The sequence below is a fragment of the Phyllopteryx taeniolatus genome, chromosome 8, assembly GCF_024500385.1.
Source record: "Phyllopteryx taeniolatus isolate TA_2022b chromosome 8, UOR_Ptae_1.2, whole genome shotgun sequence".
NCBI lineage: Eukaryota > Metazoa > Chordata > Actinopteri > Syngnathiformes > Syngnathidae > Phyllopteryx > Phyllopteryx taeniolatus.
Window position 1 is genome coordinate 9,376,516 of NC_084509.1, and position 14,326 is coordinate 9,390,841.

Here is a 14,326-nt window from a genome sequence, read left to right on the forward strand (position 1 = left end):
ATTTAAAAAAAATTGTACTTTGTAATTGGAATTTCTTTAAATTTCTTAACTGAGCATGTTTGAATAATAATACATAATAAATACATAGAAAGAAAAATATATTAAAAATAAAAGACTAAAATTAAAATCACACGTAAAAGTAATAAATAGAAATTGGAAAATAAAACTCAGATAAAATCAAATAATAAAAAAATAGAAATATAAGGAAATAGAAAATAAAATTTAAATAATAAAAATAAGATAATGTAATAAAATAATTCTAACATTTACCTCTAACCACTTTGAAAATATCGCAAAATAATATGGGTTGATAAAAATTTATTTTCTGGCCTAAGAGCATGCCCTGTTAAAGGAATGTTTTACATCAGGAGTAGCCCTTTTTTTCTGTGCTTTACTGTGGGGGGTTGTGCATGTAAAGAAAGCTCATGCAGTGAACTAGTCCAGTTTGAAGATAGTATTTCTCACTATTTTTAACAGCAAATTCTCTTACGAATGATAAAACGTGGAAATATTGTCTTTTACTTCATAAAAGAAAAAAAGTCATTGTCTAGTGTACTTTTAGGCCTTATACTTTAAAAAGTGTGCATTTCTGTCAATTTCAATACCATTTTAAACACGAGTTGCGCATCGTTTGCAAATTAGGGAGCACCACGTAAGAAATAAGTACTTTTTGGGTCCCTCATTACATGAGTAGCTGGAAGGATGCAGCCGCCTTCGTTGCGTCGTATGCGTGCAAAACGTGATTTCCATCTGTCCTTGACGTTTGCCACTTTAGCACAAGTCATTAAGCTCAGGAAGCGAGCGAGATTAATATGAGATAATTCTCCGCCGGGCCATAATGGGTATACTTTTGTGTCCTTGTCACTGTTCGATTTTACGATAATCTCTTCGATTAGGAGATTCAACGTTATGATTATGCATGAGCATATGTGCCGCGTCTACTTTTCACTTGTTTTTTTTTCCCGTTGCGCTTCTTTCACTCTTTTGTGTCTGGGATACGAGCCAGCCTTCAAGGTGATGGAGAACATTTCTGTATGTATCGCATCCCAGCTGTTGGTTCGCAAATTTTGCTAGTAAAAGATGTGCACACTGCACAGTCTTTTCCCACTTACCAAAATCATCGTGGGTGTTGGCAATCATATATCTTCAGATCATGTAGTAGATCCAGCATTTTTCCACGTTTGCCTTGTACACAGAAACTACAAAAGTGGGACATAGGCCTCAACTGTGTGCGCTTCCACACAGTGACACGGAAACTCGCGATCAGACTGATGTGAAACCAAAGGTTCAAACATAGTTATAAAGATTACTATAGAGAAATGCAGAAAAACTGCAATAGCCAACAGACTGATCGTGACAAATACACTATTCACAAAAATGTAAGGATATATGGCTTTTGGAGGATATTTCAGGATGATATAACATTATATAACATTCAGTAAATGCACGATAACATTTACAGGTGAACTTTAAACTTTTGAAATCACATATCCAAGTTGTTGATGTTTCAGTATATAGCTTGCTGCTCTCTAACAAGGCGATAAATGTCAGAATTACTAACAGGTATTTGATTCATGACTCAACCAATTATTTGATTCATGAATCAACCAATGAATATCCTGGTTCAATCAGAACTGGGATGCCCCTTGGTTAGGTGTTCCGGACATGTCCACTGTTCCACGGCCAGGACAAAAATCACACTGCTCCTCCTGAATCTGACATTCAACTTCCCGACAGACCCTCCTCTCCAGAACCCCTGAATAGACCCCTGGTCTGCCAATCCAGAGACACTGTCCCCGATGTCCACGCGTTGTTGCATAGGCGTTTCAGCCAGGACAATCCCACAACATACAGAAGAGCCTTTAAGAAATCTGGGCGGCTCTCATCCGCCCCTGGGGCCCTGCCACTGAGGAGCTGTTTAACCAACTTGGTGACCTCGACCCCAATAATAGGAGGGCCCACCTCAGAGTCCCCAGACTCTGCTTTCTCCTAGGATGACGTGTCAATGGCATTGAGGGGGTCTCTGAAGTATTTGGCTCACCGACTACGTACCGAGGTGAGGTCATCAGCACATCCCCACTGTACACAGTGTTGATGGTGCACTGCTCTCGAGATGACGGACGGTGGACCAGAGTTTCCTCGAAGCCTTCCAGAAGTCTTTCTATATAGCCTCATTGAACTCGCCCGGGTTTTTGCCTCAGCAACCACCAAAGCTACATTCCGCTTGGCCTGTCAGTACCCATCAGCTGCCTCCGGAGTCCCACTGGCCAAAAAGGACCAACAGGGCCTTCTTCAGCTTGACGGCATCTCTCACCGCTGGTATTCACCAACGGGTTCAGGGTTTGCCACCACGACAGGCACCGACCACCTTATGGCAAAAGCTCCGGTCGGCCACCTCAACAATGAAGGCATGGAACATGGGCCACTCGGACTCAATGCCCCCCACTTCCTCATGGGCATGGGCAAAATTGTTGCCGGAGGTGGGAGTTGAAGCTTCTTCTGACAGGCGACTCTGCCAGACGTTGCCAGCAGACCCTCACAATACATTTGGGTCAACAACAAGTGAATTATAATTCTTATACATTTTTATTCTTGTAATATTGCGCGTTTTCTTCAGGAAAAGATGTATTTTTCTAAAAGGTCTTTATTGCTATAATAATACACATTTTGTTCTTTAAAAAAACATTTAATTTTATTCATGCAGTTTTTAATTAATTAATTAGAGTTTTTAATGGGCTCGAACCTAAAGTAGGAAGGAGTAATTGGTTTATGATGTTGACTTTATTGGCTACTGGTGCCATACTGTATTGTGTGTAGGTGTGCATTGTTTTAAATGGTACGACACAATAATTTATTACTAATTATTTTGCAGACCCCCAAGCTATGACTCGTAGACCTCGAGTAGGAGTGCTATTCTAGCATCACACACCTTACACCCATGTCATTGGCAATGTTAGCTGTCAAACATGGCAGCTGGACACCGTGAAAGATGGTGGTATACAAGTAGCAACATGGGGGCCGCACAGGAAGAGCGATAAGCACACACAAACACCGCCATGATCGTGTCTTCACCACACCAATAAGGAGGGAATAAACACATTCATTCTGCTATGAGTAAATAAAAATTACAGGTTGAGGCTGGGACCGTCATGTCGAGATCTATGCGCAATGCAATGCAATTTGGAAGCGCTGACATATGTGATGGGGAAAATGAGGTTTTATCCGAGGGGTCTCTGAGGATGTGTTGATGATGTGTTATTTATGCACTGCGGCGCACCTCTGGAGGTGACTGACTTTGAAAAAGGTGGATTTTAAATGGCTGGAAAACCTATTCCAAATGTTATTTCAAATGTCTCTATGTGGGCGCATAGTTAGGAAATGAGATGGTAAGTTGTGATTGACACACAGAAAAATAAGTTAGCAACATTTTTTTAAAACCCATGGAGAGCAACGATAGGTGGATGGATGGACAGAAGGACAGATGGATGGAAGGACAGATGGACAGACAGACATTACACCAGTTTTGCTACTGTTTATAACAATATTTTTGGAAATCTGCAGATAGCAGGGATCTCGTTGGATGTGAGTCCCGTATCTGAGGTGCACAAAATTAGCAGGGACCCATCAAGTACGATCGTTACGATCGATCTGTGTCATCGAAACACATGGGTTAGTACTCTGCCGTGTAAATCCGGCGCTCCATGATTTTTTTCACTTTTCTTAATGTGTTCTGTTTTTTCCCGTTTGTGTTATTATTGAATGGTTCAACCCCACCCCAGTAATGAAAATAAAATGGTCTGGTCCTGCCATCTTACATCATCCTGCATCAACCAGTAAGTAGTTATCTTACTAACAAAACGAGCAACTATCTTTGTTAATGGTTCAACTTCGACAGTAAGTTCCTTTTTTTTCAACATTTATGCATAAATGTCCTGCGCAAGATTCCCACGTGCAGTTTTAACACCGAATAGTTTATATTACACCCAAATTTTAAAGCAAGCGTAAAATGCATTTCCAACACAGTCAAATGAACTTAGCCACCTTAAACTAAGAAATTGACTTGAACTTGAAATTGTAATTTCTTTTTAAGGATGGTTCACACTGTGAAGATGATCTATCTACCTGACGTTTGTCAGTGCTAATATGCTAATGCTGCAATACTATAGGTACGTGCATATCTGGCCCTGAATGGTTGTCGAAAATGGTCACTCGATGAGCCACACTCATTATCGCGCACTTTGAGTGGCAGCGAAACAGCAGTTTTCCATTCATTGGGTTCGCGTTTTTTACCTTATAAAGATACACCATTACTGATGACGTCGAACAGGTGTCCTATTTTTAATGGCGACTTTGAAATTTGTCACAGAAGTAATTTCATGCGTTGTAAGACTCGGACAACATTTCCCGAATTTAGAGTCGACAAACCCACAGTCAAAAACTTTCAGGTGAGGAACCCGTTTCTTCAAATACGCATCACTGAATTTATTGGATACTTTTCTGGGTTTCTGCCAAATTTGAGGTAAATTGCTCGACTTACAGACCCACTTTTGGGACCAACAGCTGGCCAAGTCCGTTGTGACGTTACTGTGAACTGCCATGACGGCTCATATTTTCTGTCATTTTCAATGCTAATACATGAATTTTATCAACTATACAGTATGTACACATAATATGCATACACACACACACGTATATTTACCTATTGTTTCACATAGTAACTGTAATTAATTAATGAATTATTCAGCAATATCAACGTCATATTTATGTTGTCACTTTATTTCCATTGATACCAGTCTTTTGAAAATAGGATAAAGATTAAGGACATTATGATAGTTTAAAACTCATATTCAACAAAGGTCACACCAAAAATCTTGACCCCGATGACTTTGCACTGACATTGACCATAAATTTATGCATTTTCACTGGTTTTAATGCGTCCTAACTTTCTTAATATTTGTTAGAGCAAAGTTATACTAATATCACTGGAATTGTCTTTAAAAGATCTGTACAATCATGCTGGTCTCGTATAAATCAGTTAAACTTTACAAATTTATACACATACCTAAATACTGTCTGCTAGCACTTCCTTATGCGCATGATTATTCCACGTTCTCATACTACCTGATGGCAGGATATAAAAGTTTTAAGTGCACTCGTAAGCACTTTACCTCTTGTCACACTGCGTTGTTTGTGTTGTTTAATCTCCTACAGGCCTCTCGGGGGGTGTCAGGATTTCCCTCCCTAACAGGTGTGGTGACTCTCCAAGTTACATGAGCGCCATAATTCCCCTTTGAGTCCTCGAAGAGAGCTCTCAAATTATATCGGGGGAGGGAATGGGATTTCATGTTGATGCTGCCCCGAGACCTTGAGTAATGATCGTGATAATAACTGCTGAGCCTGACGGGAATACCAAAAATGTCCCTGTGCTTTAAGGAGCGACGGCTGCGTGGAGTTGGTTATCTCCGCAGAAGACATGATAAAGTAGGCGAGGTCAGAGCATCAAATGGAGCCCCCACCGATCAAATCAGCCAAAGATGTTTATGTAAAAGAGCGCACTGGGATGAAAAGATGGCTTTAACTGAGCATGACAACATTAACGAGAATGTAATCCATCCATACGGCCATTAGTCTACTATCATTGGGATGCATGCCCAGAGCTGGGTTTTAGGCATGTCTAAAATGGAACAAAAACAAACAAAAAAAAGACTTCGTATTTCCAATTAATGACCTGGTGTTTATTTATTCACTTTATTTACATTAAGTTAGCCTTCTTCTGATTTTATCTTACTTGTGGTACGTGTGGCATACCTGTATACTCCGTCCCACCCCTCCTCTCACCCTTTTTACCTTATCACCACTTGTGATGTAGAATGTATGCACTCCATCCCACATGTGACGTGTCCGTGACAACTGACAATATTTAAGTTAGCGATCACGGTCGCCTTTATTAGCTAACTTTTTTGGTGTTCATTGCTTATTAACTTTATATTCAAGTGAGACAATAACTTGACCCAGTTTGTGTATGAATCCCCTTTTCTTCAATTAGCCAGTGTTGATGTTGTGCGTTTTGCTCAAATGGTACACGTCATGCTTCTGATTGGCTAGAAAGGACTTAAAAGTTAAGACATAGGGTGTCACGTGTTGCTTTGCAATGCGCCGAACAGCCTGTGAATGCATTTTTATATAGACTGAGATTTCAAATAATACAATTTCCAAAATACTGCTGCAATTTTGTTGAAAAAATACTTTAACATCCATCCATTTTCTGAGCCGCTTCTCCTCACTAGGGTCGGGGGCGTGCTGGGGCCTATCCCAGCTGCCATCGGGCAGGAGGCGGGGTACACCCTGAACTGGTTGCCAGCCAATCGCAGGGCACATACAAACAAACAACCATTCACACTCACAGTCACACGTACGGGCAATTTAGAGTCCCCAATCAATGCATGTTTTTGGGATGTGGGAGGAAACCGGAGTGCCCGGAGAAAACCCACACAGGCACGGGGAGAACATGCAAACGCCACACAGGCGGGGCCGGGGATTGAACCCGGGTCCTCAGAACTGTGAGGCTGACGCTCTAACCAGTCGTCCACTGTGCCGCCACTTTAACATCCAGTAACTTTCATTTATTCTTGAATGAATTCTGGGGTTTTCAACAGGAGTGTAATGCATCCATCCATGACAATGAGCCAGTAGGCTGTTTTAAGAGTTGCCGGCTTATTAGGAGTCCTCATGAGCACTCCTCACACTTCGCTGTCATGGCGAGTGCTCCGCCGACTGTGAAGCTACTTTATAAATCAACTCGTACGAATCACTTTGAAGCTCACTTTTCTTTTACACAATTAAGGAGAGAGCCCGCAAAGCTCATTCCACTCCACTCTATCTCATTTTCTCCTCCCGCCTCCTATGTCTTCCTCCATCCTAGCACTCATGCTAACCCTTCCATTTGCTCCCTTCACGATTTTCTGGGCATCTTTTTCTTCATGTTGGTGCTTGGCTCCTCATTGTCTGGCACATATCCCCCCACAGCCCTGAAGGACATCCGGTTCCAGCTGGTGAATTTCTCTGACAACGAACTGCGTGTGTCTCTGTCCAATGTGTCACTCTCCGACGAGGGACGCTATGTGTGCCAGCTCTACACTGACCCCCCTCAGGAGGCCTACGCGGACATCACCGTCTTGGGTAGGTATGAGGCACATGTACGTGTGCCTCACTTTTCTACCTTTCTTGTAACATGTAGAGTATGCACTCCCTCCCACCCCTCCTGTCAGAGTTTTTTATTTTAGAGTGACAGTCAGTATATGCACTCCCTCCTACTGCTTCTATCACTATATATCTTACTTGTGAGATACAGTATACTGTATGCACTCCTTCCTAACATCGTCTCACTCTTTCTTACTGTATTTTTAACATGTACTGTATATACTCCCACCCCACCTCTCACATTATCTACTGACTTGTATCATATGCACTCCCTCCAAACGAGGCTCTTACACTTTTATTTATGTTATGTATTGTATTCACTCGCTCCCTCATCTCCTCTCTCAGTTTTTTTTTACTTGCAACTCGGACTGTATGCACTCCGTCCCACCCTTCCTCTTATAAATTTCATCTTCTACGTGACAGGTACAGCATATGCACTCTCACCTACGCTTCCTCTCATATTTTGTATCTTTCTTATCACGTGTAGTGTATGCACTCCCTAACCTCCTTAACACTATCTTACATCCGTATACACTCCCGCTCACTTCTCTTGTTAGATTTTTTAATCTGACTTGCATGTGTGTCTATAAACTCCCCTGAACACTTGATCTCACTTCGTATACAGTCCACTCCCACCCACTAGACTTTTGGGTTTTTGTAATATTTCCTGTGATGTGTACCACATGAACAAGGTCCCACCCCTCCAATGACTGACTTTTATTTTATTTTATTTTATTTTTTTAAATCAAAACTTGCTGCTTTATGGCTAGTAGTCATCTTTGATCCCATCATCTTTAGCAGACAAAATGTCAGCCAATTAAGGGCCCTCAGTGCGAAAAAGGAGCAGATGCTCAGACTGATGGCGTCTGCCGCGTCGGTCTTGGCAGCTGTGTTGAATGAGTGAATTCCAGTGAATGTTGACTTGGCTGTTCTCAAACCATTCCCCTTTGAGAGTCAGCTGTGCCTTCACTGTGATGCTTTGCGGTAAAATGACTCTAGTTAAGCTTTATTATACACGCCAACATCCCGGGGGGGATTGAAAGGAATTAAAAGCCCTTTAAAGTAATTGCTTTACTTGTACAATTCAGGCTGACAGTAGCAGCAGTTCTCTCCTAAACCGAGGGTTGCATTGAAGAGTCCTTGGAATGAACTCCCCTATGACTTTTGGCTTTGAAGCGACTAGAGTTCAGCCCGATGACTAATTTGAGGAATAAGGGAAGAGTATCCTGCTTTCTATGCATGGATGAGTTATTTGGCCTGATACGAGAATGTGTTTTTTTCATATTTAAATCTTGACTTATTCATCCCTTTCTGTGAGTTCTGCTCCAGTGTTCAAAGGCGAATTCAGCAAACTTTCCAAATTTGTTTGGGTCACAAGGAGACACTGGGAAGAACTTACAATAAAGTTTGCAAGGGAAACTTTAGACAGAATGTTATTCTACTTATTTACACATTAGTAACATTTAATCGTATCAAAGTTTTGAGGCTTTCACACCTAAAGGACAGTTTCAATTATATGCAGGGACGATACAGTGGGTTTTTTTTCCATTGGGTTTGTGCTTTTAGCTCATTCACTGCCAGCTGTTGTCAAAGCAGAGCTCCCATATCGCTAGCCGTTTTTGAACATTTCGAGTGATCTTTCAACACCCACAGTATATTGTCTGTGACAATATAAGCATTAAACCTACCAAAACAAAGAGAAGACCCTCCCTTTTCCATCAGAAAAAAAGTTTGTTTCTATCTCTTTCCGTTTTTTAGTGATCAGCATTAGAACATTGGTTCGTTTCACCAAAATCACAAGTTTCTGACCAAACAGTGGCGAAAATGAGCTTTTTGTGAAATTAAACATTAAGTAGAACTGTGACTTTGACGCTAATGTGTTTTACTTTTGTAACACCTCAAACTATAAAACAACACAAACAAGACTTAGAAGAGGCTTTTAATTGCAAAATAATTTATTCACAGATATACAACTGCAGTGAGTGATGTTGACTCACCGCATGACTCGAGTTGAACATCATTGGCTTGTTTACTTGGCATCCGTCATTCATAAACTGCCATAAACTGCATCATCTTTTCTCACGATCGCGCCCTATGTATCAATGTCCAATATATGAATGTGTGGGTCTCTATAACTGGGGCCATTACTTTGTGCACCAGTTCCGCCGGGAAGCCCGATCATCGAGAGTCGCGAGGACGTGGTCAGCGAGGGCAACGAGACGGAGCTCACCTGCACGGCCGCTGGCAGCAAGCCAGCAGCCTCCATCAGATGGATGAAAGGAGATGAGGAAATGACAGGTAAGTCCAAATCCAAGTCTCACCTTGACTTGATGTCCTCTTGCCTACCACAAGAGGCTGTATTTAGAAAAATATGTGCTGTTTCGAACATATATGGTAGGTGATGGATGGTTGGAGCAGAGGAGCAAATTCTTTACTTTGATTCGTAGCTTACGTAGCATATGCACTCCAACCAACCCCTTCTCTCACAGTGTTTTTTATCTTATGATATGAAGCGTATACACACTCTCCCACCTCTCTTCTTGCACATTTTATATTACATTGAGGTGTAGTATGCGCTCCCTCCTGCCCATCTTCTTGGATTTTATTTGTGATGTATACAGTATGCACTCCTCCCAATCAACGTTAGTATTTAAGTCCCTGTAAAGTGAAAATAAATGTCTTCTAAATTTATCACCCCACAGAGAAGAGTACTGTTAGCAACCCTGCCAAATTTGATTTATTAAAAATAATCGGCAATTATTTAAAATGAGGCTTCAGAATTGTGGAAAAGTCAACCCATTGTCTCTGCTCTCAAATGCTGTGGGCGTATCCGCGAAAGCACTGAAACCACGTCCCCATGTACCTGTCAATCAAATCCAACTTCTACAGCCTGGAAAAATGGATGCTACTTCGTCTAGCATCTTTCTTCGCCGACACATAACTACATGTCTGAGGTGCAAAAATATATCAGCTCAAATCCACCGGTGGCTGGAATATATCCCAACAAGTCGTCGCAGGGCTTTTCCACGCCACGACAATAAGACGCTCTAAAGTGGTCACACCAGCACGAAGCCCCTGTCCACATGCTGGCTGTCATGTCGGACTTTAAAAACAAATTCTTCTTCCACCCTCTCACCGTGATGTACATCCACTCACACAGATCTTCAATAGATCTTTTGAACTGTATGAAGTCCCATCCTGCCTCAAACGCTCCACCATCATCCCAGTCCCCAAGAAACCTTCAATTTCAGGACTGAATGACTACAGACCTGTCGCCTAAACATCTGTGGTCATGAAGTCCTTTGAACGCCTCGTGCTGGACCACTTCAAGAGTGTCACTGGACCCCTGCTGGACCCCCTGCAGTTTGCCTTTCGAGCAAACAGGTTTGTAGATGATGCAGTCAACTTGGGACTGCACTTCATCCTGGAACACTTCAACGGCGTCGGGACCTTCCCCAGGATCCTGTTTGTGAACCTCAGCACTGCTTTCAACACCATCATCCCCAAACCCTTCTCCTTCAAGCTTCTCCAGCTCAATGTCTCACCTGCCTTCGGCCAGTGGATTTACAGTTTTCTGACGGGCAGGACACAGCAGAGGAGGCTGGGAGACACCACCTCATCCACACGCAATATCACTGCAGGGGCCCCTCAAGGATGCATCCTCTCTCCCCTGCTCTTCTTTCTCTACACCTCAGCGCACCCGAATGTCAAATTTCTGAAGTTTGCAGATGACACCACAGTCATTGGCCTCACCAAAGACGGTGACGAGTCTGAGTATCGACAGGAAGTGGAGCGGCTGGATTTGGTGCAGCTAACACAACCTGAAGGTCAACATGCTCAAGACTGTAGAGATGATCGTGGACTTCATGAAACATCCTTCGCCACAGCTGCCCCTCATGCTATCCCTGTGTCAACTGTTGAGACCTTCAAGTCCCTGGGAATTGGTTTCTCAGGACCTGAAGTGGGAGACAAACATCAACTCCATCCTCAAAAAGGCCCAGCAGAGGATGTACTTCCTGTGGCTTCTGAGGAAGCACGGCCTGCCACAGGAGCCGTTGAGGCAGTTCTACACAGCAGTCATTGAATCAGTCATTGTGTTCATTCTTCACAGTCTGGTTTGATGCTGCCACAACGAAGGCCAAGATCAGACTAACGGACAGTCAGGGCTGCCGAAAAAGTTATCGGTACCCACCTACCCACTTTTGAGGACTTGCACGCTGCCAGGACTAAAACAAGGGCATGCAAAATCCTCTTGGATCCTCCACATCCTGGTCACCACCTATTCCAGCACCTTTCAACAGGTAGGCGCTATCAAACAATGCAAGCTAAAACCAGCAGAAATTAAAACAGCTTCTTCCCTGTGGCCATCAACCTCTTAAACAGTTGATTTGCAATTTCATTGTAACATGCCGCCCATTTTGCACATCTCTGTCAGGACACTTCTACATTATTCGTGAACTCACTGTTTTACCACGCTGCACTATTTGCATTCTGTTATTGATTACTACTGGCCACTTATGTGATTGAGAACTCTCTGCACCATTTGCACAATCGTCACTGTATCAGATCATTGCACTCTTAGTCTCTTTAAACAGCTTTAAATTGCTTGAGGACTGCATCATTTGCACAATTGCCATTATATCAGTATCACCACACTTGTGGTACACTTCATTGCTCAATGACTCTTCACAGTCGTGTTTTTTATGTCCTAAATATATATTTCTTCATAGTGACTGTTTGTTGTTATACTAGTGTGGCTCCAACTTCTGGAGACAAATTCCCTGTGCATCTTGTAACATATAATAAAGGCGATTCTGATTCTGATTCTGATTGTGAAAAGCAGTTGAACATTATAGCTCCGCAATTGATTACTAGCTAGTTCTTATTCTCTTCAAACATGTACCTGTACAGTATAATCCAGTTAGAAACAAATCGTTGAATTCACTTCAAAGGGTCTTTAAATATAATATAGTTTCCAGGCACAAAATTACAAAGGAATATTAGGGCCACAGTCCAAGTTTTGAAATATTACAAGAATAAAGTTCTATTTTTAAATCTTAAAAGTTATAATACAAATACAAAAAAATAATCCTGCGCGAATTATGTTTTAATTACAGTTGTAAGTAAAAATAATATTAAGAGAATAAATTTGTGAGGACAAGATCCATATTTTTGCCAAAAAATACACCCATACGTAAAAATACACAAATATTTTAACTCAAAAAATAGAACAAATCGTATAAGGAAAAAAGCTGCAAAACAAATAAAATTGTAAGCCATCCATCCATCCATCAGTTGGGTCGTGGGGGCAGCAGCAAAAGCAGGTGAGCCCAATCTTCCCTCTCCCCAGCCACTTCGGCCATCTCTTCCAGAGAGGATACAGAGGCGCTCCCAGGGCATCCGGGAGACGCAGTCTCTCCAGCGTGTCCTGGGTCGTCCACCACTGGGACGTGCCCAGAACACCTCACCAGGGAGGCGTCCAGGGGGCATCCTAATCAGATCCCCGAGCCACCTCATCTGGCTCCTCTCAATGCGGAGGAGGAGCAGCGGGTTGAGTCTCAGCCCCTCCCGGATGACCGAGCTTCTCACCCTTAAAAAAATGTAAATTGTAATTATGGAAAAAAATATTAATTTCCTGACAATAAACTTCTGATGTTTTATAACATAATTGGGATATTTTTTGCAATGAGGTCTAAATATTAAAACGTGTGGGTGAAAGGTATTGTTTTCATGTATGTTGGTTTGTTTAGCAGAATTAAACGGAAACTAATCAACTGAATTTCATTGAACTTTGTGGAGTGGTGGCCTATAGTTGCTGTAACCTTTGGGTGTCCAATTGTATTCGGGCTAAGTGGGGCAGTGATCAGCCAAGACTTTTTCATGAAAACCATCAGATAAACATGTTTAGGATTCTGCAGCCTTTGCTTGGGCTTTCGCTCCCCTGAGCAACATTCTAGTTTATTATTTATTTTTGCTTGCTCAGCAGAAGAATTCAGTGATCAAGCCACGCATTAAGAGCTTAATGTTGCTGAATGTTTCTCATAAATCATAGGCCTCTGTAGCTCGTGGTGTGATTTAAAATTCCCAAAATATTTATTCACATGGCTCTGTTAAACACGTTGAATGCTGATGGAAATTCCCGGCCATAAATCTATTGTGTTGCCTTGAAAGAATCTATACACAGCAAACTTACAGCCACTGTTAGGAATTCTTATTTGTGCGTTTCATCTTCATTTCCGCATCTTCGGCTTTTGGTCAGAGGTGTAACCTAGGGGTGTGGAATAATACATATTGCCACTCAGTTATGATTAAGGGTCATCAATTTTTTATTATTGCACAGCAAGGGGAGGATATTCATCTTGTGTGTGTGAGTGAGCGACGTACCTGTACTGTACAATGCAATGGTCAGAACAATTGAATACTTGTCACATCCACAAAAGGATTAATCCGCAGTACTGATGGTCGATACTACACATTTCTTTAAAGATAGGTAAGCAATTAAAATAAAGGCTGGTATTGCAAAGTGATGGATGATTAACAATAGACCTGTTGTTTCTAATTGTCATTTTCATCATTATGTCTTGTAATGTAAATATACATTTTGAAAATATTTTCTCTCTTTTCTTATAGGAATTAATTGCGTTATCAGAAAAGATAATATTGGAGTATTGCTATATCAGTATCATACTTCTACGGAGGATAAGCGGTACGGAAAATGGATGGATGGATGAATCATACTTGGACTTCATCTTATCGTAATTAGAATGAATTATATTTTATCGTAATTGTGGAGAAAAGTGTCAAATCTTACTTTGAATGAATTGTACTGTAATTTGAAAGAATGTTATCGAATAGTAATCTTGAGTGAATTGTATCATAATTGAGGTGAATTTTAGTGTGTTGTAATTGGATTGACTGTACCGTAAGTGGAGTGAATCGTATCAGAATTTGAGCAAATCATATTGCCCTCACATTGGTAATAATGTTAGAAATACATTATAGTGAATATATCTTATCGCTGGAAGTGTATAGTCTTGAGTATCGCCTAATGATGGAAATGCTAAAAGCGAGCAGCATCATGTTCTCATTGCTCCTTATCGCAAATCAAATCTTTGAATAGCTCAAG

The 14,326-nt window shown here is 41.5% G+C and overlaps 1 protein-coding gene across 4 annotated transcripts in view; it reads left to right on the forward strand.

The window, feature by feature from the left end:
* cadm1b (cell adhesion molecule 1b) overlaps nucleotides 1-14,326 on the forward strand; it is a 230,926-nt gene that overhangs the window by 176,073 nt on the left and 40,527 nt on the right. For all 4 annotated transcript variants that reach the window (XM_061781988.1, XM_061781989.1, XM_061781987.1 and 1 more), the window contains 2 exons: nucleotides 7,027-7,179; nucleotides 9,361-9,498. In XM_061781988.1, coding sequence (XP_061637972.1) covers nucleotides 7,027-7,179; nucleotides 9,361-9,498 — 291 coding nt within the window. The remainder of the gene's footprint in view (nucleotides 1-7,026; nucleotides 7,180-9,360; nucleotides 9,499-14,326) is intronic.